This window comes from Dryobates pubescens, chromosome 15 (genome assembly GCF_014839835.1).
Source record: "Dryobates pubescens isolate bDryPub1 chromosome 15, bDryPub1.pri, whole genome shotgun sequence".
NCBI lineage: Eukaryota > Metazoa > Chordata > Aves > Piciformes > Picidae > Dryobates > Dryobates pubescens.
The window spans coordinates 21,256,860-21,283,934 of record NC_071626.1 but is presented as its reverse complement, the minus strand read 5'-3'; the positions used below and the strand labels follow the sequence as shown (position 1 = coordinate 21,283,934).

The 27,075-nt window shown below is 40.4% G+C and overlaps 1 protein-coding gene across 14 annotated transcripts in view; it reads left to right on the top strand.

The window, feature by feature from the left end:
• Positions 1–27,075, top strand: part of PLEKHA5 (pleckstrin homology domain containing A5) — a 172,933-nt gene that overhangs the window by 87,715 nt on the left and 58,143 nt on the right. For all 14 annotated transcript variants that reach the window (XM_054167757.1, XM_054167744.1, XM_054167753.1 and 11 more), the window contains 4 exons: positions 16,716–16,799; positions 17,743–17,863; positions 24,127–24,231; positions 26,592–26,664. In XM_054167757.1, coding sequence (XP_054023732.1) covers positions 16,716–16,799; positions 17,743–17,863; positions 24,127–24,231; positions 26,592–26,664 — 383 coding nt within the window. The remainder of the gene's footprint in view (positions 1–16,715; positions 16,800–17,742; positions 17,864–24,126; positions 24,232–26,591; positions 26,665–27,075) is intronic.

Here is a 27,075-nt window from a genome sequence, read left to right as displayed (position 1 = left end):
CTTGATGGAAATGTGTGGCTACTGAATAGAAGCTAAAAGAGAAATAGGTTGATGTATTTAAAGATGTGTCACCCAGCCAAGCGATTGAAAGGAACTTCTAACTTTGCTTCTCAAATTAACCAGTTATATCAACCTGCTTGTTTTGTTGGGGGAGAGGTGGGTGAAGAGAGGTGTTAAATATATTTCTTTTGGTATTAGAATTCCTACTTTATTTAGATAAAAGGATCTCTAAAGGAACACAGACTGAGAACGTTCAGAATGATCTGCATTTTCCCCTTATCTGATCTTAGAAACAGACCAGAAAGCTTGAGCTATGATGTTTATTTAGGCAGATGGAGAGAGGAAGGGGAGAATTTCTAATTTCACCTGAGCAGTGAAATAGTTTAGGGCAATGATCATTGAACCTTTACCTCAGAATACCTTCTGCCTAATGAGGGAAAGTATGAACAGCATTCATGGCGCAAGGCATTGCTACTTGTTCATGCTTGCTTTTGGTAAAGCTGATGAATTTATTGCTCGGCCATACCATTTTATTTGATTTGCCTCATAGCTTGATCTATATCATCTGCTGAATTATTCTGCCTTTCCAAAATACTGAAAACATTTTCTGAAGACCGTGTTTGCCTCTATAAAATAAGTACTATGAAGGCAAACATTTTTGCCTTAGCGTTTGATCATTAAAAGCTTAGTTATATAGCAGTGCCAATCATTTGTAGAGCTGGAACTACCCAAGCAAAAGGAAATTAATTTCGTGTGAAGTCCATCTATCAATCTGTATTTTCCACTTGTGCATTTCTTTTCTGCCCCTTTGAGTGGCGTAAGTTAGATTGACTTGTTTGGCTTGAATGTTCTTGCCTCCACTATCACCGGGGAAAGGACGTGAAGCAGGAGGAGACCATGGCAAGCTGTTGTGCTGGCTTGTCATTAGGCAGAGCATTTTCAGAGTCCTTGCCCGAGGCAGCCAAGGAACAGGAGCAAATTGAGTGTTAGCACACCCTGCAGTCAGCGGACATCTGGAAGCTTCCTAGCTTAAAGCAATCATACATCCAAACTTCCTACATTCATACTCCATGGAAGAGTCATTCAAGTGACATTTTGTTTTCAATATGTAGGACTTAATTTTGTGCCCATTTTTCATGTGGAACGAAACATTGCTAGTGAATGGCTGCTTCTTTAGTGTGTGTGCTCATTTTTCCCTGCAGCCTGACTCTTGCTTTGAGACTTAAATTGGGTAGAAGAACTAATAAGAACATCAACTAGTAATTAATTCTACCAAGTGAAGACCTTGGCTATGCAGTTGGTGTTGCTTTGTGGCCTCTCGGTTCTTATTGATTGTGCAATCCTACATGGGATACAAGTTTTCAGAGTCTGTGTCTTCAAATGACTTTTCTATTGTAATATCCACCATTGTGGAGTAACATTATTGTAACAGGTCTGGACAGTAACCTCTTCTAGAGATTTCACTCCTAGGCTGATCAGAGCAGGCATACGAAATAAGAAGCTGGTAAGAACTCCTAGGCTGATCAGAACAGTCATACAATATAAGAGGCTGAAAAGGAGTTACAGCTGATCTGTGATATCTGTTGTGTGATCTACACTGTGCTTAAATACCAGGATATTCCAGTGGATACCATGAATCAGGGTTTAAAGCAAACAAGTGAAGAATGCTTTTTTATGTCAGGAAGGACCTGGAGGTCTTCAAAGTGCAGTAGGTTGCTCAGGGAGGTGGTGGAGTCACTATCCCTGGAGAGGTGTTTAATAAATGTGTAGATGTGACTTAATGGCAATGGTGGTCTTAGGCTGATGGTTGGACTTGATCTTAGAGGACTTTTCCAACTGAAACAATTGTATGATTCTATGATCTAGGTTTTGGGTTGGTTTTTTCCCCTCTTTGTAACAATGGTAACTGTTGTGCTGCTAGAAAGCTTTTGGCCATGAATACATTTCAAACCACCTACACTTTGCAGCTGTGGGGATGACACACGCCCATATAGAGGCTGGATACCTGTAAAGAATGCTAGGAAGTTATGGATGCCAGAAGAAAATCACTCTGAAACAATTTAATGTCAAAAAGTATGTAACATGTAGAACTGTAGTGAGTGACTGGAGATCCATAAAAAATTCTGTTTAGCATACTTGTTTTATGGATCTGGAGTATCTCTAGAATTGCTGGTTCTGGAAGTGTTCTGTAAAGTGAGATAACTGTAAACATCTTTTTTTGCAAGCACTCTGTTTTCTATTCTTGAAATGTAGCCTAAAATCTACTTTTCTGTTGGGCTGTGTAATCCAGAAAGAGAGAAAAAAAAATGAGGGAAGGAGATTTCACTTCTGGGTTTCGTATAAAAATTCACTGCCTCACAAATCTCTTCCTTGTGTTCGTGATTTCTAGTGGTAAATGTATAAAGGAGTGATACTCCATATGGTAAACTGCAGTTAATTTATCTTCTTGCATATGATTTTACTAGTCCTTTAACATTCTTTCCAATACCAGATTCAACATAGAAAAGCAAATTCCTAAAACAGTTGACAGAAGATAGTTTTCCTACGCAGTACAGAGGGTGTTATTGAATTTGCTTTGTCATTTGAAACATTCATTGAAAAGATTTAGACATTGAGGGTGGTGTCTGCCATCCAAGTGTTCTGTTCTCCCTGATCTCTTGCTATGACACTAATTAAACAAAGTGATTTGTCATTTTTACATAAGGGGTTTCTTTATGGAATGAGTCTTCCCCAGGATGGGGGTTCATATTACCATTACACTCTTAGAAATGCCTAGTATAGATGAATTGCTTTGATACTGAAAACATCACTTTTGTCAGCTAGAGGCTGAGGATGTAGTTACACCAATGCCGTAGTCAGCTGTTGGCAAAAGGACTCTGTCCACTCTCTGCACCCTGCGCTGTGAGCCTGCAGGAAGGTCTATGCCATGAAAACAATTCATTTTCACTTGTGTGAGCTGGATCACTGTGTGACTGTTTAAGCACTTGTGCTATCAAAGGGTGAGGTGGGCTTGTCATTGTAGTGCTGACAACCATTTTCTTAAAGAAGTTGCAAGTGTGTAGCCCCAAGACCTGGCTTTAAGCAGATGTGGACCTGCACATGGAGCATACCTGCACAGATGACAGCTATCTCAGTTGCTGGCATAGGCGTGGGTGTATGTGCTGCCAATCCATCAGTCATTTATGTACTTGCTTCAGGGTGACACTGGGGCTGAAGCCTGAACTGCTTCTATCCCAGTTACCAGCTGCAGGCTGGATTTTGTATGCAACATGAAAATACTTCAGTGTTACAACTGTCCCTGTGTTACATCAATTTCTGTGGCAGGTGTGTATGTGTGTGTGTGTGTGCCTCACATGAGAAAATTCGAGCTCTTGGGTTTCAAACTCTACAAGTCATCACCAGTGCTGTTCCTATTTTGTTACTCAATATCTAAGAGAGCAGCCCACAAGGGTTGGCTAAATATGGCTTGCATGTAGACTTTAAATGACACGCCACAATTGCAGCAGCTTGGAGTCTCACAACAGCTTGAAAAAGCCACCTGTGAAAGAAGACAGCTCCCAGTTTCTGGCTCTCTCTGGGGTATGAATTTAAGAAAATGCTGGCAAGGTCATCAGCCGCATTATATGTGTTCAAGAGGAGGTATTGTTCTGCAGGTGGTTGCACTGCTACAGTTAACCTATTACTGTAGCTGAAAGAGACAACCTGGTGTGTGGTTTTCTGAAGGGGTTTGTGTTACTGGGTCAGCAATAGTTTTTAATAAAAATTAAGGGACATTTCAGTTGTACTGAGGGATAAGGATGCAGTTGCAAGGGTCAGGATGTAAAAAAGAGACTCGGTTATAATGCTTTTTTGCTATGCATGTTTCCTGTATAGCTGTCAAATCTGCTGACAGTTCATTTTTTTTAATAAACTGTAGTTGTTCCTTTGCATTTACTGAAAGAAATGGATAATGCAGAACAGTCTGTGTAGGTGCTGAAACTGGAGATGTGAAAATACAGGAGGAGGCAGCCAAGAAATATTTCTGTCAAATGGAAATTTCCAAACATGTAGAATGAAACTATTGGCTCTAGGAGACCAACAGGCATCAAAGTGATTGACAATCTGCATATAAGCACTGGGTGGTGGATGTAAACTCTTGATCAGATGGGGTGCTAAAATTTCATCTGGTGAATTGAATAATGGTATAGCCTGCTGCCTAAATCACCTTGTTCTTGTGTTGCTTATTTTAGCCAGTTCACCTTTAAAAATACCTGATTGTATGCATTAAAATACATTCTGAAAAGGATTCTTTCTTCCCTTTCCCCCCCTTCCCCTCCCCTTTTTCCCTTTTTCCCCCCTTCCCTTTCTCTTTTCCTCTCTTTTTTTTCCCCCTTTTTTTTTTTTTTTTTTTTTTTTTTTTTTTGTGTGGAGTGTGGGCATTTCCTAAAAGAAAATGCCATACTGCTGTATTTGAAAGAGGGTTCTCTTGCTATCTCTTTCTCTTCTCTCCCTTCCCCCCCCCCCCCATTTTTTCTATGAATCTGACTCATCACCCCAGCCTTGGGCATTTCCCTTTTAGACCACTGCCTGTAAATTCTCCCACTCTCTCCCATTTTGTGCATGGTAACAGAGGGAGGATGCCAATCTCTAGTTCCCAGATGTAAATTGGCTCTGTTTCCATGGCATACTCCTCAGCCCATGTCCTGTTGCATAAAGCTGTGGGCTTCCACTGCTTTTTGATCATATGCATCAAAGCGAAGAATTAATGTGGTGGACTAATAGCATTAAACAGCATGGAAGCTACATTCAACACTGTAAAGGGCTGGGTTTGCTAATTGCTGACAGGTATTCTTAGCACCAACAATTAGGTGTAGACAGTCACTTAACTCTGATGATCAGAGTTGAAGTCACCATAGGAACATAAGAGCTGTTGCTGTAGATCAGACGGTGGATCCATCTGGCTTGGCATTCTCTCCCCAGTGAGGACTTGTGCTGATATTAAAGGTGGTGTGAGAGGAATTAACACCACGTCAGCGTGATTGTCTTTGGTGGTGGGTTTTTTTTATTAGACAATATTGTAACAGTGTTTTGTTTTTTTAAAACCAGTATTTGCTGAAGTGTTGAGGCCTACCTAACTTTCAAAAAAACTTTGATGCTAACAAGATGAATAACAGGGAATGATGTGTTTAAAACCAGAGGAGTGAGGAAATGAGACCTCTTCCCAGTTAAATCCATTCTAAGGGATTCCCACAAGACTTGGTAGGTGTTCACATCTCTGTTACATCTCTACCAGAATCTTTACTCTGAAATACAAGCAAATGAACATTTCAGTGCAAACATCAACACTGTGGATGTTTCAAGAAAACAATGTAGGATTTGTCTAAAGGACGTGAGCGTGCAGAGAACATCCTGAGATGATTTGTGATCTGCTTGTGATTTCAAACAAATCCCAAACCAGTTCTATTTGTTGGTAATGTTTCAGTCATTTGGATCCTTCTTAAACAACGTGCTAGTCTTCTAAGGCACAATATTACTATCTTTCTGAAATGATCAGCTCCTGAAGCTGAACTTGAATGGACTGAAAGGAACAAGAGAGCTGAGCAGGGCTGAGCTGCACCCTCGGACCTTGGAGATGACAGCTGACGTGTTCAGTGTTCCAGTTCAGTGCCACACTTTATACCCTGTTTGTCTCTGTACTTGAACTTTACGTCATAAGCAATGAGTATTTTTAATAGAGTCTGTACTCTTTTGTCTGAGGCAAATGCAGGCCCACACATGGTGTAAGCTTCGACTAATTATCCTCTGGGGTCTGGTGTGCATATTTGCATATCTCCTCTATCAGTGGACCACCAAGATTATTCAATTAAATCCTTACAATGGCATTAACAAGGCCAGTGATTAAAGCATTACTGATGACTGTTCATTTATAAAATAATTACTTTTTATAAATTTCAGTGTCTACCCTTTTTTCTTGCAAAATAGGATCTATTGTGAGGGAAAGCCTGAAATGCAGGATGTGTCTGAATTGGTGCCACAATTAAACTGAAATGCAAGTGGATGCTCCAATCTTTGAGCTGCTTTCTTCTGTCAAATTGTTAAAAGAGATCTTTCTAAGCATTTCCCAGATGATAATACATTTACTTGGCAGAAGCTGGCCAAGCCATTTTCACCTCTCAGCAGTCTGAGGAAGTGTCTAGTGTGTTCTGGTACAAGTGCTTGATAAGCATGGCTTTATTTTAAAGGTTCTACTGGGTTATTAATAGAAATGTGTCGTTGTTTAAGGAAAAATGGCTCTTAGCTAGAGATGTGATTGTGGAAGCGTGCTAGTTCCTAAGACATTGGTAAAGTGATCAAGAGATCACAGAAGTCATGTGGCTATGTGAAGACAGTGTTATGTTGTAAGACTTCTGTGTAACCTTGGCTAAGATAAAGAAAAGAATGTGCTTCATAGACAGTCAATGCTGTGATTCACACAATCCTAAAAACAAAACCAAATGAACCCAACCGACCAAAAACTACACCCCCCAAATCTGGCAGGGGAATCATTAATAATAGCAGATGGGATAAAGGAAGCAGATCCATAGAAATCTGGACAAAGGTAGAAAGTTTTTGAGAAATAAAATGTTTCACTCCTGCTGCAGTTTAGAGGGTGTTGATGCTCATGTGCTTAGCTAGATTTGTGAAGCAACACAGTGTCATTTCACTGAACATCTCTTGAAAGTCTGCTGTTGAATTTGAAGTAGTAATTTACTGAGATTATATATTTATGTATATACACACACATATACATTGCATTTGTAACTCAATAAAATGAAGCAGCTCTCCTTTCTATTCTAAAGCAGAGTTCAGTTGAACAATTGACTCATGCTGCAGCTCCTGCAATTACTCTTTAAAGGCTCTCGATGCTGTTAGTAGTTTGAGTCTAACTACTTGTTCTTTGTATCAGAAAACCTGTTGACTGTGGCTTTTTGTTGCCCTCTCCAAAAGTCATCTTTTACTTCTTCCATCTTCTCTTCCTCTTCAGTGGAGGGTGCAGTGTTTGTCCTGCACTGGGGAATCAAGCTTTGGGCAGCATTAGCTGATAGGATATCTATTGCCAGACTTCAATGGGAAGCAGCAGCCAGACTGGAGCATCTAGTGCTGGTACACATGCCACCTGCAGAGCCATGCTACTCCAAATCTCCTTTTTCTTTAGAAAACACATTGGAGTTTTCACTGAAGAATTGTTGCCTTACTCCAGTTCTTGGAAGGTAGTTAACCATGAAGGTTAACTGCCTGAATGGGTTACAGCTACCAAACCTGAGGCTTACAGATAGGTCTCCCTTCTAACGCCCACCTCACTATTTTCTCATTCTTACCTTATACTGCAAATGATGTATTAGTCATTTTCACTACAGAGTAGTTCTTACATAATGGAAAATTGTCTTCACCTGTAGTGCTGTTATCAGAGTACTATATTAGACACTGTACTGTGCCCGGGGCTTAAAATATGTATAGTTAAGTGTGATATAAATTGATGGCACGTGGCAGTAAGTGTATCTCGGAAATTGTCATGCTTCTATTTAAATGTGGCTTTTGTAGCCTTTATCAAGCCTTAGTGTCTTACAAGTTCCCTGGTGTGTTATATCCAGTGTGACAGACACTCTCCCACAAAGTTTTGGAAAAACTCAAAACATTCAGAAATTCTCTTGCTTGATTAGAAAGGTTAAAAAAACTTCTTAAAACCTTCTCAATCTCTAGTAAAATATACAATATTTTAGAAAGTATTTTATTCTAGTGTTTTAAAATAGCTTTTAATCTTGTAATTACATAAGCTTAGAGTTTTACACTGGAAATATATCACGAGAGCACGTTGACCATGTCGGTTCAAGTGAGAAAAGGCTTGGTTTGTGCATAAATATTTTCACTGGAATATAAATGTAGTTTTGGAGTGGTCCCCTTGAAAGAGAAGTGTAGAATTCAAGGGTAGTAATACATAATGTTTTGGAAAATAAATATCAGTAGTAAATGAAAAGCTGGAGCACAGTCAGTTGTACAGAAATGTCCATGTGCTTTTTCATTACAGCAGGAGCAAGAATATCAAAACTCCCATAATAATAACTAAGGAGGGTTGTTGTAGTTTGGGCTGGGTGCCCTCTGCTACGGGGGTGTTTCCTGTGCCCAGAAGTCCAGCCCAGTGGGTGGACGCAGGAAATTAGGTATTTCTAGCATAATCCCTTGCACCACTATAAATTTTACATCAGGGTCTGGCACTTCCTCTTTCCTTTCCACTCCGAGACCCAGTAACTGGGAGAGAGATCTCCCGGCCATGGACCTGATTAGGCCCAAGGCCACGGGGGGATGGGCAGTCTCAGATCTAGCCAGCTGAGACTAGCCTAGCAGAAGGGGGGGAAGGAGGAGCCCTGGGGGTTTTGGGTGCACCCTCAGGAGGGGTTGGGGTCTTTCTGGGTCTATTTTGGTCTCTTTCTTGTCACTGTGTTCCTTTTTTTTTTTGTACGCACTCACTGTTCTCTATTTAAACTTTCCATCACTTTTGCAATCTGTTTGTTCAAGTCGTTATTTCTGTGCATGGTGGGGAGGGGATTCGTCCCAACCCATTACAAGGGTTTAAAAGGAAAGTCTACAGAATTGACACATTGCTTAAAAATACAAACTCAGGGTAGATGAGAACAAAATGGTGGCAGCAGCAGCTATCATTTAGTATAGAATAGAACAGACCAGACCAGACCAGGTTGGAAGAGACCTTTGAGATCATCGTGTCCAACCTGTCATCCAACACCACCCAACCAACTAAACCGTGCACCCTGTCAAGTCTCCTCCTGAACACCTCCAGTGATGGTGACTCCACCACCTCCCTGGGCAGCCCATTCTAATGGGCAATCACTCTCTCTGTGTAAAACTTCCGCCTAACCTCCAGCCTAAACCTCCCCTGGCACAGCCTGAGACTGTATCCTCTTGTTCTGGTACTGGCTGCCTGGGAGAAGAGACCAACCTCTGCCTGTCTACAACCCCCCTTCAGGTAGTTGTAGACAGCAATAAGGTCACCCCTGAGTCTCCTCTTCCTTAGGTATTGCATTGCAAAGAATATTAGTAGAACTTTTGAATGCATCTTCTAAAGCATGTGCCTTACACAGGGGCTTATGAACACTTTGCTCTTATCAGCATATGTGATGTAATACAGGTCTGTCAGCAGTTTGCTTTGAAACTTGCAATTGCTTTGCACCCTTCTTTTGTTCAGACTCCCTGATGTTAAGTTACCATATTTATATGTTTTCCAGTGGATCCATGCAGCCTGGTTTCCAAAGCTGTTTAAAAAGCTTAATTGAAAAAAGGTTTGTAATTCTAGGGTACGATAGGGCTGACAAAAAAGTGCTTGCATTTGCTCTTTACTGTACAGTGTAGCATTACAGATTTAGTAAAATAGGAGAGTTGGTACAACCACAGACCACATCCTTGCTAACAGTTGTGTGGAAACTGCTTTTACTTACATTTTTTTTTCCCCCCCTGCATTCAAACAACTTTTTGTTAGATAAGCATAAGCTACTGCATTTGTTGCAGTTAGAAATGAGGCATTCTTACACAGGAAAACAAGCCTGAAAGGTAAAAATTGCTGATGTGATTTGCTCCCCCACCCCCTGCCCCAGTTCAGGAATTAAATGCTTTACAGGAGCAGAATAAAGCTGGCCTAGACTTGTTTCATGTTTGTCTCCAGTTGAGCCTTACCTTTAAATGTCAGTGCAAAAATTTACCATTAATGTAGAGATGACTTTATTGCTCTGATAATTTTGGTACTCTTACTTTGGCTGTAATCTTTTCAAGTGTTATGAAGGGGGTATGAAAAATACATAAAATTGATTCTCATAAGAAATACTTTTGGGTACTGGGAGCATATTTTTAATTGCATGTTTGCATAATAGAAATTAGATTGTCAGGCTGTAAATCTTGTCTGTGATGTAGAATAAATGTTAGGAGGCAGATAGTTGGTGCAGCATTCTTCTGAAATATGTTTTTTTGAATGTTAAAAGCAGCAGTCATTCTAAATTAAAGACCTGGAGGCCTGTTGAAAGTTGTGTCCTGGTTTATGATCTTGTTTGTATTCTTCCAGTGAAGTAGAACTCAGCCTTTGCTTTGATGGTCAAGTTGAGAAGGAGCAAATGAATAGGCTTTAGCATTTAGGAACACATAAATAAAGTCTACAAAGAAAGGCCATGCAAAAAGCTTTTGAAGTGGCATCTAGTTCAGTGCAACAAAACCAGATGTGTCTTTGGAGTTCTGGCCCAGCTAATTATTTTTATTTTTCTGTGAGAGGACAGGGAGCTCAACCAAATCATACAATGAAGGGACCCCAGACTAACTGATCCCACCCTAGTACTTTGATCTTTCTTGTACTTTTGAGTGAACTGCTGCCTTCCACAGTGAAAACAGTCTGACCCTTTATTTTTGATGTGTTCATCTTCCTGTACAACTGCACTACATATCTCCGCTTCTGTTATCTGAATTTATTCCCTACCAAAAACTCCTGGTGCTGCTGTAGATGATAGCGATTTCAAACTGGCAAAACTGGACAGAATTTGGGATTTGCTGATTTTGCAGTCCAGGGAGCGTTAAGAGTATCACAGGTACACAGTATTTCGGGATTGGCAGCCCTGCAAAACACAAGGTAGAACAAAACCAAACAATCCTGGCTCTTCAGGGGGCAAGTAGTGCTCCTAGATTTCTGTGTTTTGTTGCTATGTACTAATAGAATAATATATTTGAGTTTTAGATCTGAGGACTTTTTTCCAGTAGTTCCTCGATCACAGTTGGCCATCAAAAAGATTGCTTGTTGACTGTACAAGCAGTGAGCAGATTAGAACTACACAACAAGGTTTGTTGAGTATGTCTAGAAAATAAGGAAAATAATCCTGTCTTCTGAAGAGATTAAGGGACTCAGGAGATGGAAAGGAGAGTAGATAAGAAGGTAAATAGCATGACTCAAATTCAAGGTTACTGTCAAGTTCTAACCTGAACAAGCTAAATCCTTTTGCTCTGAGGGCTTGTCCATCTGCCAAAGCTACCTGCTAAATGAGGCCAGCCCTTGCAGTGTTCAGACAAAAAGATTGGGAAGATGTTTAAAAGTTCTAGAGTAAAATTGATGTTGTTAAGCTGATATCAGTTGTCTTGCACTGAGGTAACTAAAAAATGGAACTTACCCCTGCATGATCTGTTTTGATGTGGTTAAGGTTTTGTGTTGTGGAATTTTTTTTATTCCTTCTTGGCTTGTTTTGGTTTAGTTTTGATACTTTTATAGCAGGTCCTTGTCCCAGGCCGCTACTGAAATCAAAACCAGAATATTAACTTGATACATGCAAGAACTATGCTTGATTTTGCATTGAAATGCTTCTCTCTCATGTCATTTTAGTAAGCTGTGTCAATTTCTGGAGCCCAGCACATCCCAGGAGCAAATATTAGTGACGAATAGTTTGTGCTGAGCCTGGAGAGTATGGTCATGAAAGCTAATAAAATAGGGAATTTTTTCCATCTTTGTCTCTAGTGTTTAGCCTGACATTAGCGTAACCTACCCTATGGATGCTGAAATAGCAAGGGTCAGTTACATCCTGTAGAAGTGCAATGCTCTCTGTGTGTGTAAAGTTACTCTGTATTCTCAGAACATGGTGATGTGAAAAATGGGTTGGAGAGAGGAGTGTTGTATCCCTGTGTAAGTAAAGAATTAACACCCCGGCTTCTAGCTGCTTATTTGTCATGGTAAAGTTGACTATTTGCTTCTGTTAGTCAAAACCAACCTGCTTCTTGACAGCTTCAAAATGAAAGTGGTGGCTGGAGCAAAATATTATGGGGCTTGAAGTTCAGATTGTTAACATGAGAGGCTTCCTGCTCTCCCTGCTAGTTTTGGGTTCTGGGGGTTTGGATGTTGTCTCTTATGCTGAGATGGCAACAGGACCAGGAGGGATGGAGGGAGTCGCTCCCCTGGCTTGGGTTTTCACCTTGCTGCTGCTGCTTTCTGCTGTGCTTTTTCTGCAAATAGGATAAGGCAATTGTACATTCATGTTGCCTCGTTTATATTGAACTCTCCTCTCACTGTCACAGCCTGCAGAGTTTTTTGTGTGTTGCTTTTCCCTCACTTCGGTGTTGGGGGAAACAGACAGGTTAACCCGTTTGCTGTGTGCCACACCTTGAGTACTGTGTCCAGTTCTGGGCCCCTTAGTTTAGGAAAGATGCTGAGCTGCTGGAACGTGTCCAGAGAAGGGTAACGAGACTGGTGAGAGGCCTCGAGCACAAGCCCTGTGAGGAGAGGCTGAGGGAGCTGGGATTGTGTAGTCTGCAGAAGAGGAGGCTCAGGGGAGACCTTATTGTTCTCTAAAACTACCTGAAGGGAGGTTGTAGCCAGGTGGGGGCTGGTCTCTTCTCCCAGACAACCAGCACCAGAACAAGGGGACACAGTCTCAAGCTGTGCCTGGGGAGGTTTAGGCTGGATGTTAGGAAGAAATTCTTCATGGAAAGAGAGATTAACCATTGGAATGTGCTGCCCAGGGAGGTGGTGGAGTTGCCATCCTTGGAGGTGCTCAAGAGGGGACTGGATGTGGCAGTTGGTCTAGTAGGCACGAGGTCTTGGGTGACAGGTTGGACTTGATGATCTTTGAGGTCTCTTCTAAACTTGGTGATTCTGTGTTTACCTGTTACACTATTGCCAAACAAATCACTCCACCACCTAATAGAAGAAAAGACACATTAATATGCAGAATTGAAACTCTGAATTACACACTGGAGCTTGTGTAAAATTGAAATTGGAATCCTCAGTTTAAAAAAAAAAAAAAAAAGAAAAAGACAAAAACACACCAAAAAAACCACAACAAATTTTGCTTTATTTCCCCTGAGGTTTATTGGTGAGATAATGTATTATTATAGTGTAATACAGGAAATACTAAGTGCATGTATGGACCTGGAAATTCATGGGTAACTGAACAGCTGTTTAAATCAGATGCTAACTTGGTTTTAATGAAAGTCTGTAGTCTGCAAGATTGAGTTTAAAACAAATGCCTTCATCTATTGTTACGTGGGAGGGTTATGACAATAGCTATCAAGCTCCTCTACACCTTATGCCAGTATTTTGAGGAGTCTTGTCAAAATATCAGCTAAATTAATACCCAAAAAGCAATAATTCAGGTAAGGAAAAAGTTTTCAAATGGAAGTATTTGGAATCTATTCATCCAGTTAGACATATTTACAGTTGTCACACTTCTTAGTTGTACAAGCTGAATTCCCACTGTTCACTCTTGAGATTTCACTTGCATCTAAGCTGAAGAGAGAAAGAAAAGGTTGTTCCTCCTTTGCCTCCCTCTCATCATTGCCACTCCCTTCCCACTTTTCCTCCTGGTTTTTGTATGACTTCCACTTTACAATCTTTGAACGGGACTTCTTTCCTGTCAGCGTGAACCAGACGCCCTCATACCAAACATGGGCTGTGCCTTCTCTGTTGGAGCCCTGAGTATTGCTGGTGCTTTAAGCAGAAATCCTGATCCATTAAATTTTGTATTTCTGAATGTCAGCTGATAGCCAGCTGTCAAGAAGGCAACATTTTGGTGAAGCTTGGAGCGTGCCAACTCATGTCCATAATTATTATTTTTTTTCAGCTTGATGTGAGAATTTCTGAAATGTCAGAGAACAAAGAGCACAGTTTTGGAAGTGAAGTAAAAGAGGAATCATGAAAAAAAAACCTGGATGCTTCCTTAGGAATGTTTTGAATTTTAATTGTCTTCAATCTGGACCATTCTCACTTGAAAGGCATTGTACTCAGGCCCTCTTTTTCCGTCCTCTCATGTAGTGATTGCATTCCTGCAACAGAAGCTTCTTCAGAAGCTAAACTTAGAATTCTGCAGAGTTTAATGTGAAGATGAGGTACTGGCATTTGCTAACTCATTAATTAAGCTCCATAACATTTTATTCATTTAGTATGCATAGGTATTTGAAATCCCAGTAAAGAAAGTGGAAAGAATTGGGCTCTCTAATCTTGTGCTTTAGTTTTATGCAGATCTACCTAACTGTCAATTGATCATGCAAGTAGTGTGAATATTTTATTAGGCTTTTGTTTGGAGGTAATTTTTAATTATTAATGCTCCATAATGCTCTTATCAAGAGCAGCTGAGGGAACTGGAATTGTTTAGTCTGGAGAAGAGGAGGCTGAGAAGAGACATTTCACGTCATACAACTCCCTGAAAGGAGGTCATAGTGAGGTGGGGGTTGATTTCTTCTCGCTAGTATCAGGTAGTAGAAGGAGATGAAATGGCCTGAAATTGCCATGTTTAGATTGGATATTAGGAAAAATTTCCCTACTGGAAGAGTGATCAGGCATTGGCTCAGGCTGCCCAGGGAGTTGGTGGAGTCACTGTCCCTGGAGATGTTCAAGAAATGTGTGGACATGGCTGTTGGGGACATGGTTTAATGGCCATGGGGGTGTTAGGTCAACAGTTGGACTCTATGATCTTAGAGGTCTTTTCCAACCAAAACAATCCTAGGCTTCTATAATTGTACAATAGTACAATCCAAAGAAATTTTAAAGAAACCTGGGGAATGTGAAGATTGCCTTGTTAAGTCTAGGTGGTTTCAAGAAGCAGGAAAGTTAGCGTAACACTTGCTAGATAATCTGTGCTTCATAGTTTTGAAAGCTGAGACAGTTAAATGGATAGGCCACAAAAAATGCAGGCTCAAAGATAAAGTGCCATTCAAAGCTTCTGTTGTTCTGCACCTCTTCTGTTAATTTGCAACTAAAGCACATGTGTGTATGTGTGTGTGTGTGTGTGTGTGTGTCCAGGTTTGTTCTCTCTCCAAAAGTATTTTTCAGAGCTGTACTTGTGGTAAGGAAGGCATGGCAATTATATAAGATGCCCTACATGGAAAAGATTATAATTGCATACTCTTTACAAAAGTAAATGCTCCCCAATGGAATTATTTCTTTGTGATTTACAGTGCTCAATTCAGATACTGGGGGGCTGTTTATAAATAATATTCTAAGTGTTAAAAACAGAGGAGATGACTTTGTTTTGAAGCATGTGTGTTATATCCACGTAACCTGTCTATGTTATATACTTGTTGCCCTTTCTTAATCTGATTTCTGTTTGTATGCACTGAATTGGGTTAAAATGTTGCCAGTGGACCTCTTCTGCTCTCTCCTACACTCTGGGGACTTCAGAGAGGGTTATTGCAATTCCACCACCATTTGTAGTTGCATAGTCTTGTTGAAGTGCCAGCTGGCAGCTTCACACTTTCACGTGTACTCTTAGCATAACTGGGACTGGGACCCTGCAGCTTGCATGTAGGCTGGGGGTAGAAACACTCTGGTCTGCAGCAGGCACAAATAGCTGTCAGATGATTGACATATCTGGTAGGCAGTAAAGGCAATTCCCCCTGCTTCTTTTTCTTCCCCTCTAGGGCTGGAGGGCTTAAGTCATAACATTTCCTTCTTGAGTGGCAGCAGCTGATAGTTGTTGAATTTTGGCACTTTATTCCCAACGGGGGGAGGTGCTGTGATCTGGCAACACCTGCAGTTCTGGGGAGGAGATACTGCAAAATGAGCATTCTGTGCTGATGAGGGTGAAGTTTTCAGCTGACAGGCTTCTTGACACTTGAAGGTACTCCCAAGATTGCTGCAGGGGAGCAGCAGTAAATTAAAAAGTCAACAGCAAAAGTGGAACTGTGATTGCGACACATCATGGTTGTCCCAGCCTCTGAATATTTATATGCATTATCAGAACTATTTAAACAAGTGGATGTGTGCTGAGGGACGTGCTTTAGTGGTAGTGGCTTATCAGCAGTGGTGGGACTGTGGGCTCTAGGCAGGTAGTTGGACTTTATGATCTCAGAGGTCTCTTCCAGCCTCAGCAGTTCTATGGTTCTAAGCTAGAAGACAATTACTTTATGGTAGTGATATTTGATGCCTACAGGTCAGTTGTTTGTCCTTTGTTATGTCTTGTCCTCCATTATGAGGAAAGGCTGAGGGAGCTTGGAGAAGAGGAGACTGAGGGCTGACCTCATTCATGTTTATAAAGATGTGAAGGGCAAGTGTCAGGAGGATAGAACCAGGCTCTGCTCGGTGATGTCCAATGATAGGACAAAGGGCAATGGGTGCAGGCTGTAGCAGAGGAGGTTCCACATGAACATAAGGGAAAACTTCTTCACTATGAGTGTGACAGAGCCCTGGAGCAGGCTGTGCCGAGAGGTTGCGGAGTCTCCTGGAGACATTTAAAACCTGCCAGGATGTGTTCCTATGTGACCTACTCCAGGTGATCCTGGTCTGGCAGGGGGGTTAGATTACATGATCTTTTGAGGTCCCTTCCAACCCCTAGCAGTCTGTGATTCTGTGTATGATTCTGTACTCAATTTGTCCCTCTCTGGCTGAAATGCTGCTTATGAATATATGTCTAAAGACTGAAATGAATTATAAGTGATCATATATGAACAAGTAATATTCTTACTGCTCTGGTTTCTAAATTCAAGACCTAAGTATCATTGTTTTCCATCTTTTTCCAGAGTATTAATGAAGATTCTTTAATACTTGTTTTCATCCTTTATATATATATATGTGTGTATATATATATATTCATCTGTGCTTACAGATACACTGTTATATGCCCTAATTAAATATTCCTGATTGTTTTCACTCCATGTTCTGGATTTATATCACTGAGTTGGAAAAATCAAAAAGCCCTTGCCTAATAATTCTCCTTCTCTCTCTTCCACAGTCATAATGAACGAAAAGTAACCTGCAAACATCCAGTAACAGGACAGCCATCACAGGACAACTGTATTTTTGTTGTGAATGAACAGTAAGTAGCATCTGTCTCAGTCTACAATAATTAAAACATGTATTTTAATACTGGAATAAGGTTCAAGTGACTGCTAATTGCAGTATTTAGTTTTTCCAAATCAGATTAGCATGGAAGAGGTGTTACAGTTTACGTTATTTGAAAGCAATTTTAAACATTTAATACTATTTTTCTATGATAAAAACTGTAGTCTAAATTAGTTACATGATACAAATGCACCTTGTTTATGCACTGAGTGAATTTCCACTTGCCACTTTATTCTGTAGTGTTAGCAAACAACCTATATATAATAATCCAACAGACTTCCAAAAAGGGAGTAAGTTTTTTAATGTATTAGGGCCAGTTGCTTGCCTTTAACCTACCATGTGTTGCATGATGGTTTCTCTGCAATCTATTATTTTCTTGGCCAGTTGAGATGCTTTCTCAGTCACTAAGTAGTAACTTGGCTTTGCTGCCTTTGCATCATCAGTCTTGTAGACCACAGAACAGTATGAGTAGTTGTGTATGCAGCATGTAAGTCACACCTGACCTCAGTATTTTATGCGTGGCTGGGTACTGGGTGTTCTACTCACCACAATTGCTGAGAAAGCCATCAGAACAGCATTATGTGAAGCTTTACAAGCATGTATGGTCTCATTGCAGTGAGACAAAGCTTTGGAGAGCATTTCTTTGCATTTCCATCTCATGGTTAGACCTGATTTTTTTTCCATCTCACCATCACCTTACTCTAATAGAAAAATTCTGTTTTAAAAGAACACCTTAAAATTAATCTAGGATGGATTTAAGTTCAAAATGTTGCACAGGTAACTTCTCAACAACATGTGAATTGTTTTCATGTTGGAAAAGCTGGTCACAGGCTGTATTATGCTGCACCTAGGGGTGCTTTTTAATAGCAGTCTGCACACACAGCATGTTCTAGTGCTATTACATATTCTATTTTCAGGACTGCTGCAGCAATGACATCTGAAGAAAAGAAGGAGCGACCAGTAAGCATGATGTGTGAAGCAACTAACTATAATCTGACATCAGATTATGCTGCTCATCCAATGAGCCCTGTGGGCAGAGTAAGTCTTTTTGTCTAAATTAAGTCACAATTCAAGTCATTCAAGATACTAGACAGTGTATATTAGTAGCCCATCAGAAAAGAGAAAGAAAGCATGTCTGTTTTTCAGGGCACTTGACTCCTTTCATATTTGATTTGGAAATTGAAGTGTGTGAAACAAGTTATCACTGAAGCTATAATTTTTATCAGGTGTCTCAGATGTTATGGATTGCATAAACTTAAATTGTTTACAGGGTCTGATCTTTCTAATCTCTGTGAATAACAACATCTTGAGTAACTGATCAGATATTTGGGTAAGCATTGTTAAGGAAATTGCTCAGTCGCGAACAGTTGACTAGATTTTTCCAGGTAAAATAGCATTGTAATTGCGTGTAACAAGCAGCTACATGAGAGAGCCTAGTATAAGATGAAGCAGAAATAGCTCTCTCCCCAGTAAAAGTCTTATTTCTAATCCTCTTTTTCCTCTATGTACATCCTACTGGCCAGACAACACCCTACCACTCTTAAGTGCTGCTTCTTCCCTATTAGCTCGAAGTGAATTTCAAACCTTGAAACCACTAGCACAAACCTCTAACTGTGAAAAAGACCTACAGAGGCTTGAGATTTAGACAGAGGTATATATTTCCACATCTCTTTTTTAAATTAGTTAATAGGGTTTGTAGTTATCTTTTTCTTTCTTCTCATCCTGAAATGTATTCAGAAAATCAGCTTTTTAATGTGCAGAGTTACCAGGCATGCTCCACAATTCATCTCCCCTGCTCTTCATTGCTGTCCTGATTATCAGCAGAATAAGGCTACCAGTTTTCTCACAGTGAGTGAGCCCAGGAGAGCTGCTGCAGAGCCCCTAATGTCTCTATTGCAGCTAGGATGTATCACACTGTATATAAATTTCATCAGTTTGTTTATAGATACTTCATACAGAACTGAATCCTGAGCTATCTTTACATGGCTAATTTAGATATAGCCATACATGTCTTCTCAGCATTAGGGTTAGCCAGAAATTTTGCAGTATTAGTCATGAGATACATTAGCAAGCAGCATAGTAAACAGGGGCAATGTGAAGGGCAGTATTGGTGCCTAGGGGGCCAAACGTGTTTTCATGGTTTGTATTCCCACTATAGCAGTGTTCCTTCTGAATCTTGCATTTTACTCAGTCTAAAATAAATCCACTTTGCTCTATATGCAAACCAAATGGGAGACCTGCAAGAGCAGCCTCCTGGTCCAAGCTAAAATGCTGAAGGAGAAAACCCACTTAGCTCATGGAAAACTTCAACATTGGAAGGCTCTGAAATTGCCTCCAAAATCCAGAAGAGAGCATCATGTTGGTTTGTGGTTTGGAAGATAGTTTAAGCCTTGAAGACTGAACACATATTTTCAGACAAACATTCAAAGTAGCAAAGATTTGGATTTATTTTGTTTGAGTTCACTTGCAGACAATTTTCTGTTCACCAAGGCTCAGTAAGTTTAATGTTAATCATTACTTCTGGTGGGCTAGTTCTGAAACTAGGAAAGAAGCCTCAAGTAAGCTCTGTGTCCTTTACTATCTAAGGAGAGAGAGCAGCAGCTTGCAGTGTGGTGAAGTGGGCAATCCTCAGCTACTGACTGGTTTGTTGTCCAGAGTTCAAAATCCTGATGGTATTTGTTTTCTTTGGGTTTGGGAAAGAGAATATCAGTGGGTGGAATTCCAGGCTTCTTCCTCAGTACTGCAGCTGTACAGAGTAGCCTCAGAGGCTCTGATTTTGGAAACATCATTTGCTGGGACTGTGCCTTATAACAGGTCTGTTTGTACCAGATGTGACTGTAAGTTTGCTAGCTGTGTTAACTTCTACGCCTTCCAGCATGCAATTAGTATTTGGACCCTTCAGTTACCATCCTTGTTTTGTTTATGCCTTTGCAAAAGAAGAGCTTTGCAACATGTCCTAGATTTTTTTCAGTTCTGTTAGGTAAAAAGTAGTTGAACCCTTTAGTTGTTTTTTTTTCCCTTTCTGCCTGTTTTTCCAGCTTGAGATACCTTAAATACATGTGAGAGAATATGGGATGCCCAAGGGATCCCAGACATAACAAGAGGAGGAGGCGATGTAAAGAGTTGAGAAGTCATAATTAGTTTGTATCTACACCTACAGTATTCCAGTATCCTAAAATACTCCTTGTCTCAGGGCTCAGAATTTCTTGTGAACATAAAAGAGTTATTCTCTTTATGCAGTATGTGGTAAAATAATCACAAGTCATCTGAAGTGTTGTCTGTAACAACTAAAATTAGAAAGCACTAGTGATGCTGTGTTTAATTAAAGGAAGGTTTAGTCTCTGTTGGTAACATGCAACCCATTAAAACTTGCTGTGAGCTCAGTGAAACTGAATTCAATGTGGTCTATTGTCAGATGTACCTAAGAGATACCTATCTAAATTTGTCAGTAGACCTGACAGTGGTAGTATTACTTGTGGTTGGTTGTGTTTTCAGAAGCATCCTTAATGAATTATCTGTTTTACAAGCATGTGGAGTCTGGAACTCTCTTGAGATGTTTTGAACCTTTGATACCTTATATTACAGCAAGTATGAGTGTGATTAATTATTTCTGATCAAAATCTTGACACAGCTGTTGTGTGATACCAGTTCAGTAGCCATACAGGTTAAATGAGATAGATGTAGGTCACTTTGTCATGTGCTTTGAATTGTTATGGATTCTCTGTATATTCCTTTCATACAGTTGGAATATTCCTTTCATTCAGCCTGGAGAAAAGAAAGCTCCAGGGACATCTTGTAGCAGCCTTTCTGTACCTGAATAGGGCCTAAAAGAAAGCTGGGGGGGGAGAGGGGATGAATTTAAACTTGAGGGGGTTAGATATAAACTGGATATGAAGAAGTCTCTACAGTGAGACACTGGAACAGGTTGCCTAGGGAGGTCATGGGTGCCCCCTGCCTGCAGGTCATAGATGATAGGATCCTAGAGTGCTAGGGGTTGGAAGGGATCTCTGGACATCATCTAGTCCCAATTCCCCCTGCCAAAGTAGGGTCATCCAAAGCAGGTTGCCCAGGATCACAATATCCAGATGGGTTTGGAATCTCTAGAGGAGGAGACTTCACAACTTCACAGGGCAGCCTTCTCCAGGGCTCTGGCACCCTCACAGCACAGAAGTTTTCTTATAGACATCTGTCTACAGGCGTTCAAGGCCAGGTTATATGAGGCCTGGAGATGAGGAGGCTGGGGGGCAGACCTTATTGCTGTCTACAACTATCTGAAGGGAGGTTGTTGCCAGGTGGGCATTGGTCTCTTCTACCAGGCAACCAGCACCAGAACAAGAGGACACAGTCTCAAGCTGCACCAGGGGAGGTTTAGGCTGGATGTTAGGAAGAAAGAGTGAAAGAGAAAGAGTGATTGGCCATTGGAATGGGCTGCCCAGGGAGGTGGTGGAGTCACCATCACTGGAGGTGTTTAAGAAGAGACTTGATGGGGTGCTTGGTGCCATGGTTTAGTTGATTAGATAATGTTGGATAATAGGTTGGACTTGATGATCTCAAAGGTCTCTTCCAACCTGGTTTATTCTATTCCATTCTAGTGTAAGGTGTCCCTGACTATGGCAGGAGGGTTGAAAGTAAATGATCTTTAAGGTCCCTTTCAGCCCAAATAATTTTTATTCTATAATATCATAATTCTCTTGTCTTCTTACAAACCTTTGTCCATTTTTGGTGGGAGGAATTTTTCGGATGAAAATGCAAACATTTCTTACTTTTATTTCTAATTAGATTTTCAATGGCTTGCTCTGTCTTGCTATCCAAACACAGAATCACAGAATTAACCAGGTTGGAAAAGACCTTTGAGATGATCGATTCCAACCTATCACCAAACACCATCTAATCAACTAAACCATGGCACTAAGTCCCTCATCCAGTCTTATTTTAAACACTTTGGGAGCTGGTGACTCCACCACCTCTCTGGACAGCCCATTCTAATGGCCAATCCCTCTTTCTGGGAAGAATTTCGTGTTATAGTATCAGTCAGGGTTGGAAGGGACCACAAGGATCAGCTAGTTCCAACTCCCCTGCCATGGGCAGGGACACCCCACACTAGATCAGGCTGGCCAGAGCCTCATCCAGCCTGGTCTTAAACACCTCCAGGGACGGGGCCTCAACCACCTCCCCGGACAACCCATTCCAGGGCTTCACCACTCTCATGGTGAAGAACTTCCTCCTCACATCCAGCCTGAATCTCCCCACCTCCAGCTTCATTCCATTCCCCTTAGTCCTATCACTGCCTGAGATCCTGAGAAGTCCCTCCCCAACCTTCTTGTAGGCCCCCTTCAGATACTGGAAGGCTCGGGGGTCACGTAACTAACATCCAGCCTAACAGAGCTGAGTCCTGTATCTCCAAGGGCAACTAAAAGCACTCCTTTATGTTGCCTCCCAATTCTTTCAAAAAACAAATGCAGAAGATCTTTGTTTCCTTGTGTTGTAGACTTACAGCAAACACACATAGTTTTTGTCGAGTTCCTCTTTCTTGGCTAGGCTGTGTTGCATTATTCAGTTAATGGCATTGTTGACAAAAGCTGCACATCATTTTAAATGGCAATTTTGGGTTTATGATTTCTATCCTACTGTGGAATTCTCTCTAAAGCGTGTAAAAAACTCAGCTCACTTCTGTGATGCATATTGAGAGAATTTTCAGAGAGGAAACCCTATACCCTAATTTGCAACACAAGCTGAGTGTTTGTTTAGCCTTCCTCCTTTAGGAAGTCAGCATAAACTTATGATTAGTCTCTGCAGTAGAGATGTGGAAGCTGAAGCACAGCATTATATTTTCTCAATTCAAATGCTGGATTTGGAGCAACGCCATGAACACAACTTAAAAAACATACTTGAAATTTACTTCTTTTGCAGAGTGGGATGCTTTGCTATATCACATTGCACGGTCTCTGAGGCACCAGCTCTTGCAGAGTTTAAAACACAAGTAGACGCTTAGCTCATTTAGTTGCAGAAGAAACTTTGTAGGTTGAAAATAAGTAAGTGGGGATTGGCAAAACGCTGCATGTTGCTTTATGACTTCTCTGATTTCTTTTTGTTACTCAAGTAGAAGAAGGATAAAATCTAAAATGTATTATTTATCCTACTTCTCCTAATCATCTATGACCATTGCATAGCTGTAAGGTTGTAAAAGGTATGAGCAACAGAAATGTTAGGGCAAATTTTCAGAGTAAGGCCTTGGTTCAAGCAGGTAGAATAATGACTATTCTAACCAGCCAAGAGATCTGCTTTGTACTGTGTTGAACAGCCTTGATTACCAGCTCTTTGGAGGTGTTCAAGGCCAGGTGGGATGAGGCCTTGAGCAACCTGGTCTAATGGAAGGTGTCCCTGCTCATGTCAGGGAGTTGGAACTAGATAATCTTTAAGGTCCCTTCCAAACTAAACCACTCTATGAATTTATAAGCAGCTCTGCTGAATCTTCAGTTTTGGAGTCAAAACTCTTCTGCTGGAAGAAAGGGTGATGTTCTCTGTGCTGGCTTTTCTCATCCTTTCATCCTAAATGAGATTGACAAACACTGATACCATGAAAAAAGTGAATATTTTATTTTTATGGAAGAGGGAACAGGAAATAAGTAGGTGAGACAATTGAACAGGTTGCCCAGACAGGTTGTGGTGGATGCCCCCTCCCTGGGAGGTGCTCAAGGCTGGGTTGGGTGAGGCCTTGAGCAACATGGTCTAGTGGAAGGTGTCCCTGCCCATGGCAGGGGGGTTGGAACTAGATGGTCTTCAAGGTCCCTTTCAACTTAAACCATTCTATGATCACAGAGTGAAGGATTATTGAGAGAGGAGAAAGAATAGAAGAAACTTAGTATATGTTTTGAAAGAGGAAGTTTTATCTTGCTGAAATCTGAAGAAGTTTGCTTGTATTGCATGAGTGCTAAAAGCAGGAAAGATTAGAATATGCATGCCCAGGTGATGTAGTTTTTCATAGTTAATAATCTGTTAGTTTTACTTCTTTTTGCCTATCTTTGAAGAAGATCAGATATGTATAGGGTTTGGTTTTCTTCTTACAAAAGAAAAAAAAAAGGTTTTGTCTCAGCATTTATCTTTAAAACTTCTACAAAGAAAAAGAAATGCTGAAGCCAGCACAACCATCACGATAATTGTTTGCCTAAAAAAGGAATACAGTTGGTAGTCTGCAGTCTCCCAGAGGAACGAGTACAAGATCTTAAAGAAAAGAAAATGTGTTAGGATTTTCCAACAGATACTGATGTCTTGTTTTCTCTCCCCTGTTCAATTCAATTCAGACATCACGCTCTTCAAAGAAGGTTCATAATTTTGGAAAGAGGTCAAACTCCATAAAGAGAAATCCTAATGCACCTGTTGTCAGACGTGGCTGGCTCTACAAACAGGTACTTTCCCCCCTCCTTTGCCCCCTTCTTTTTCTCAGTAAGGTGTATACTGTACAAAAGACAATCATTTGCTTAAAAAACAAGGATAGAGATACCAGAGTGAAGCTGTAAACCGTGAAGAACTGCCACATGGGTTTTGAATTAATTGGCTACTTATTGGATAACACTGAGATATAAATGAGTGAAGGTATGAGACTGGTGCAGAACTTTGATATATTATGTATACATATTTCTCTCTAAAATACATAAGGGGCTTGAAAAACCTAAGCAGATGTTGGTAGTAAATACCTGAATTAATTTCAGGCATGTTGAGATGATGGGACAAGGATTTATTGCCTAGCATATGTAGGTTGTGGGGAGGGCGTTTAACCCTGGTTTTGGTTTTTATTTTTTGTGTGGGTTTTTTTTTTTTGAGTTTGGGGTTTTTTTTCTGTTTGTGTGTGTGGTCTTTTTTGTTTGATTTTCTTTTTATGCAGTTCTTGGTTTGGTTTGTGGTTTTGGGGTGGGTTTTTTTTTTTTCTATTTGTGTTGCTTTTTTTGTTTTGGGTTTTTTGTTTGGGTTTTTTTCTGTTGGTTTTATTCGTGGGTTTGGGGTGGGGTTTTTTGGCTTTTTTTTGTGTTGCTTTGTTTGGTTTTGGTTGTGTGTTAAACTACCCCTCTTCATGATTTTTTTATTTCAATAACAAATTAGAAATCACAGGATGTTAAGGGGTTGGAAGGGGCCTCCAGAGCTCATTGAGTCCAACCCCAGCAATCAAGCAATATTTGTTTTTCACCTATCTGAAAAGGATTGCCTGTTTTTTTTTTAATTCTAAACATAATTATCTTAAAACCCAGAGATCACTTTAGGTTTTTCTGTTGAATTTAATCTGAAATACGTGCTCTTTAGTATTTAGCAACAGGTTACCTAGCCTGCTGTAGATTTGCAGTCTGCAGTACCAGACCATTTTCACTTTCTTATGCTTCAGGAAATTCAGAGTAGAGTAGTTCGATCAAAAAATTGAAGAAAACTCATATGGCTGTATTAGGAAGATATTTTATAAATCCACTGAGAACTAAACTTGTCATTTAAACTCAGCTGAGGCCAATGTATATGCATAGATTTGAATCGATATTGTCATTTCCTACCTACTCTGACAGACTGGTACCTGTCACCAAAATGTCTGGATGCTCTTGAGGAGTCAGTTTTTTGAAAGTTACTATCAGATAGAAAGATCTAGAAGTATCTGCTGAGTAGAAAATTCTTCTATGTTTAGCTACTCTCATGGCCTCTATTCTTATTCAGTGTTGAGAGTGAAAAGTTGTTACAGAGACGAGAGGGGTTTTGCTTTGTTTTGGGACCACACTACAAGCCCTCTGGGCAACCTGTAACACTCTCACAGTAAAAAAGAACAAAAACAAAATCCAAAGTTTACTTCTGCTCAGGTGGAATTTTATTTTTCTTAATTTCTTCCCATTGGCTCTTGTCCTGTCATGAGGCACCACTGGGAAGAGTTTGGTTCCATCATCTTACAGACTTCCATCAGATATATATGTTGAGAAGATGCCTCTGAGCTGCCCTTTCTCCAGACTGAGCAGTCACAGCTCTCTCACCCTCTCTTTGTGTGAAAGATGCTCCAATCCCTTTATCATTTGGCCCTTTGCTGGATTCATTGCAGTATGTTTACATGTCTCTTGTACCAGTGAGCCCAGCAGTGAACCCAGCCAAGCCCAATGTGAAACCCTCTCCACAGATTTTCCTTACAGAATCCCTCTTCTTGGTAGTTACAAAACTTATTTCCTACAAGAATATTGATAATTCACAAGTACTTTTCTTCTCAAAACAGATCAACATATTTATTAAAGCTGACTGTAGTAGGATGTGTGTTATTTACACTGCAGCAGCAGTCTTTCATTCCGAGTTGTGCAGAGCAAATTGGTTATAAGCAGAAAAGAAAACGAAATTGCCTTAGGAATAAACTTTATTTGGGAAAGAAATTTGCTGTAGATATGCGAGTCGTAGTAGAAGATGAGGTTCATCAGAGAGTTTCTTCAGAAAGTAATGAGGATGTACTCCAAGTGTTACCACACTCTTCTTGTTTCAAAAGGTATACATTTCTTGCAGAGAGCTGTAGATTGTAGTCCCTAGCATGCTAAAATAATCAGCTCTTACTTCTGAGTCATGCTAAGTTCAGGCTTCCTGGGTTATCATCTGTGTTCGCTGTGTCAAGTCTCTGACGAGAGGTCAGAACTACTTAGAATATTTTAGCCAAGAAAATTAACAACTAGCACATCACCACAGTTACGTAGTGCCTGGTTTACTTTGAGCTCTTACAGTTCACAGTCTGAAAGTTCTTACTTGATCACTTTGCTTCATGCAGGATAGTACTGGAATGAAGTTGTGGAAGAAGCGGTGGTTTGTGCTCTCAGATCTGTGTCTCTTCTATTACAGAGGTAAGTTCAAGTCAAGAGAGCTTTGTTTACTACTTTTAACGAAAGCAGATAAATTTTGATACACCTCTCAAGTGTCCAAAATAAAAAGCTACTACATAATCCATTGAATTAGTTGTACAACTGTCAATATTCAGGCCTGCTACTTTCATCTTTCCTTTTTTTTTTCCTTATCTTAATTACCCATTTCATGTAATTGCTTCCTGCCTGACAGGTATACTCAAAAGGGCAAACCTATTCACAGCCATCTCTTTTATTAAATTCTGGGTTGTAGTTTTCTCAGTGCTTCTGTTGCTAGGAACTAAATATGCCAGCTTAAATCTGCTTTTTTCCACACAAATTAATTAACTGAAATGTGGATAAGAAAGGGATAGTGCAGAGGAGCTGAAATTCTGCCTTTGGAATGACAAAGAG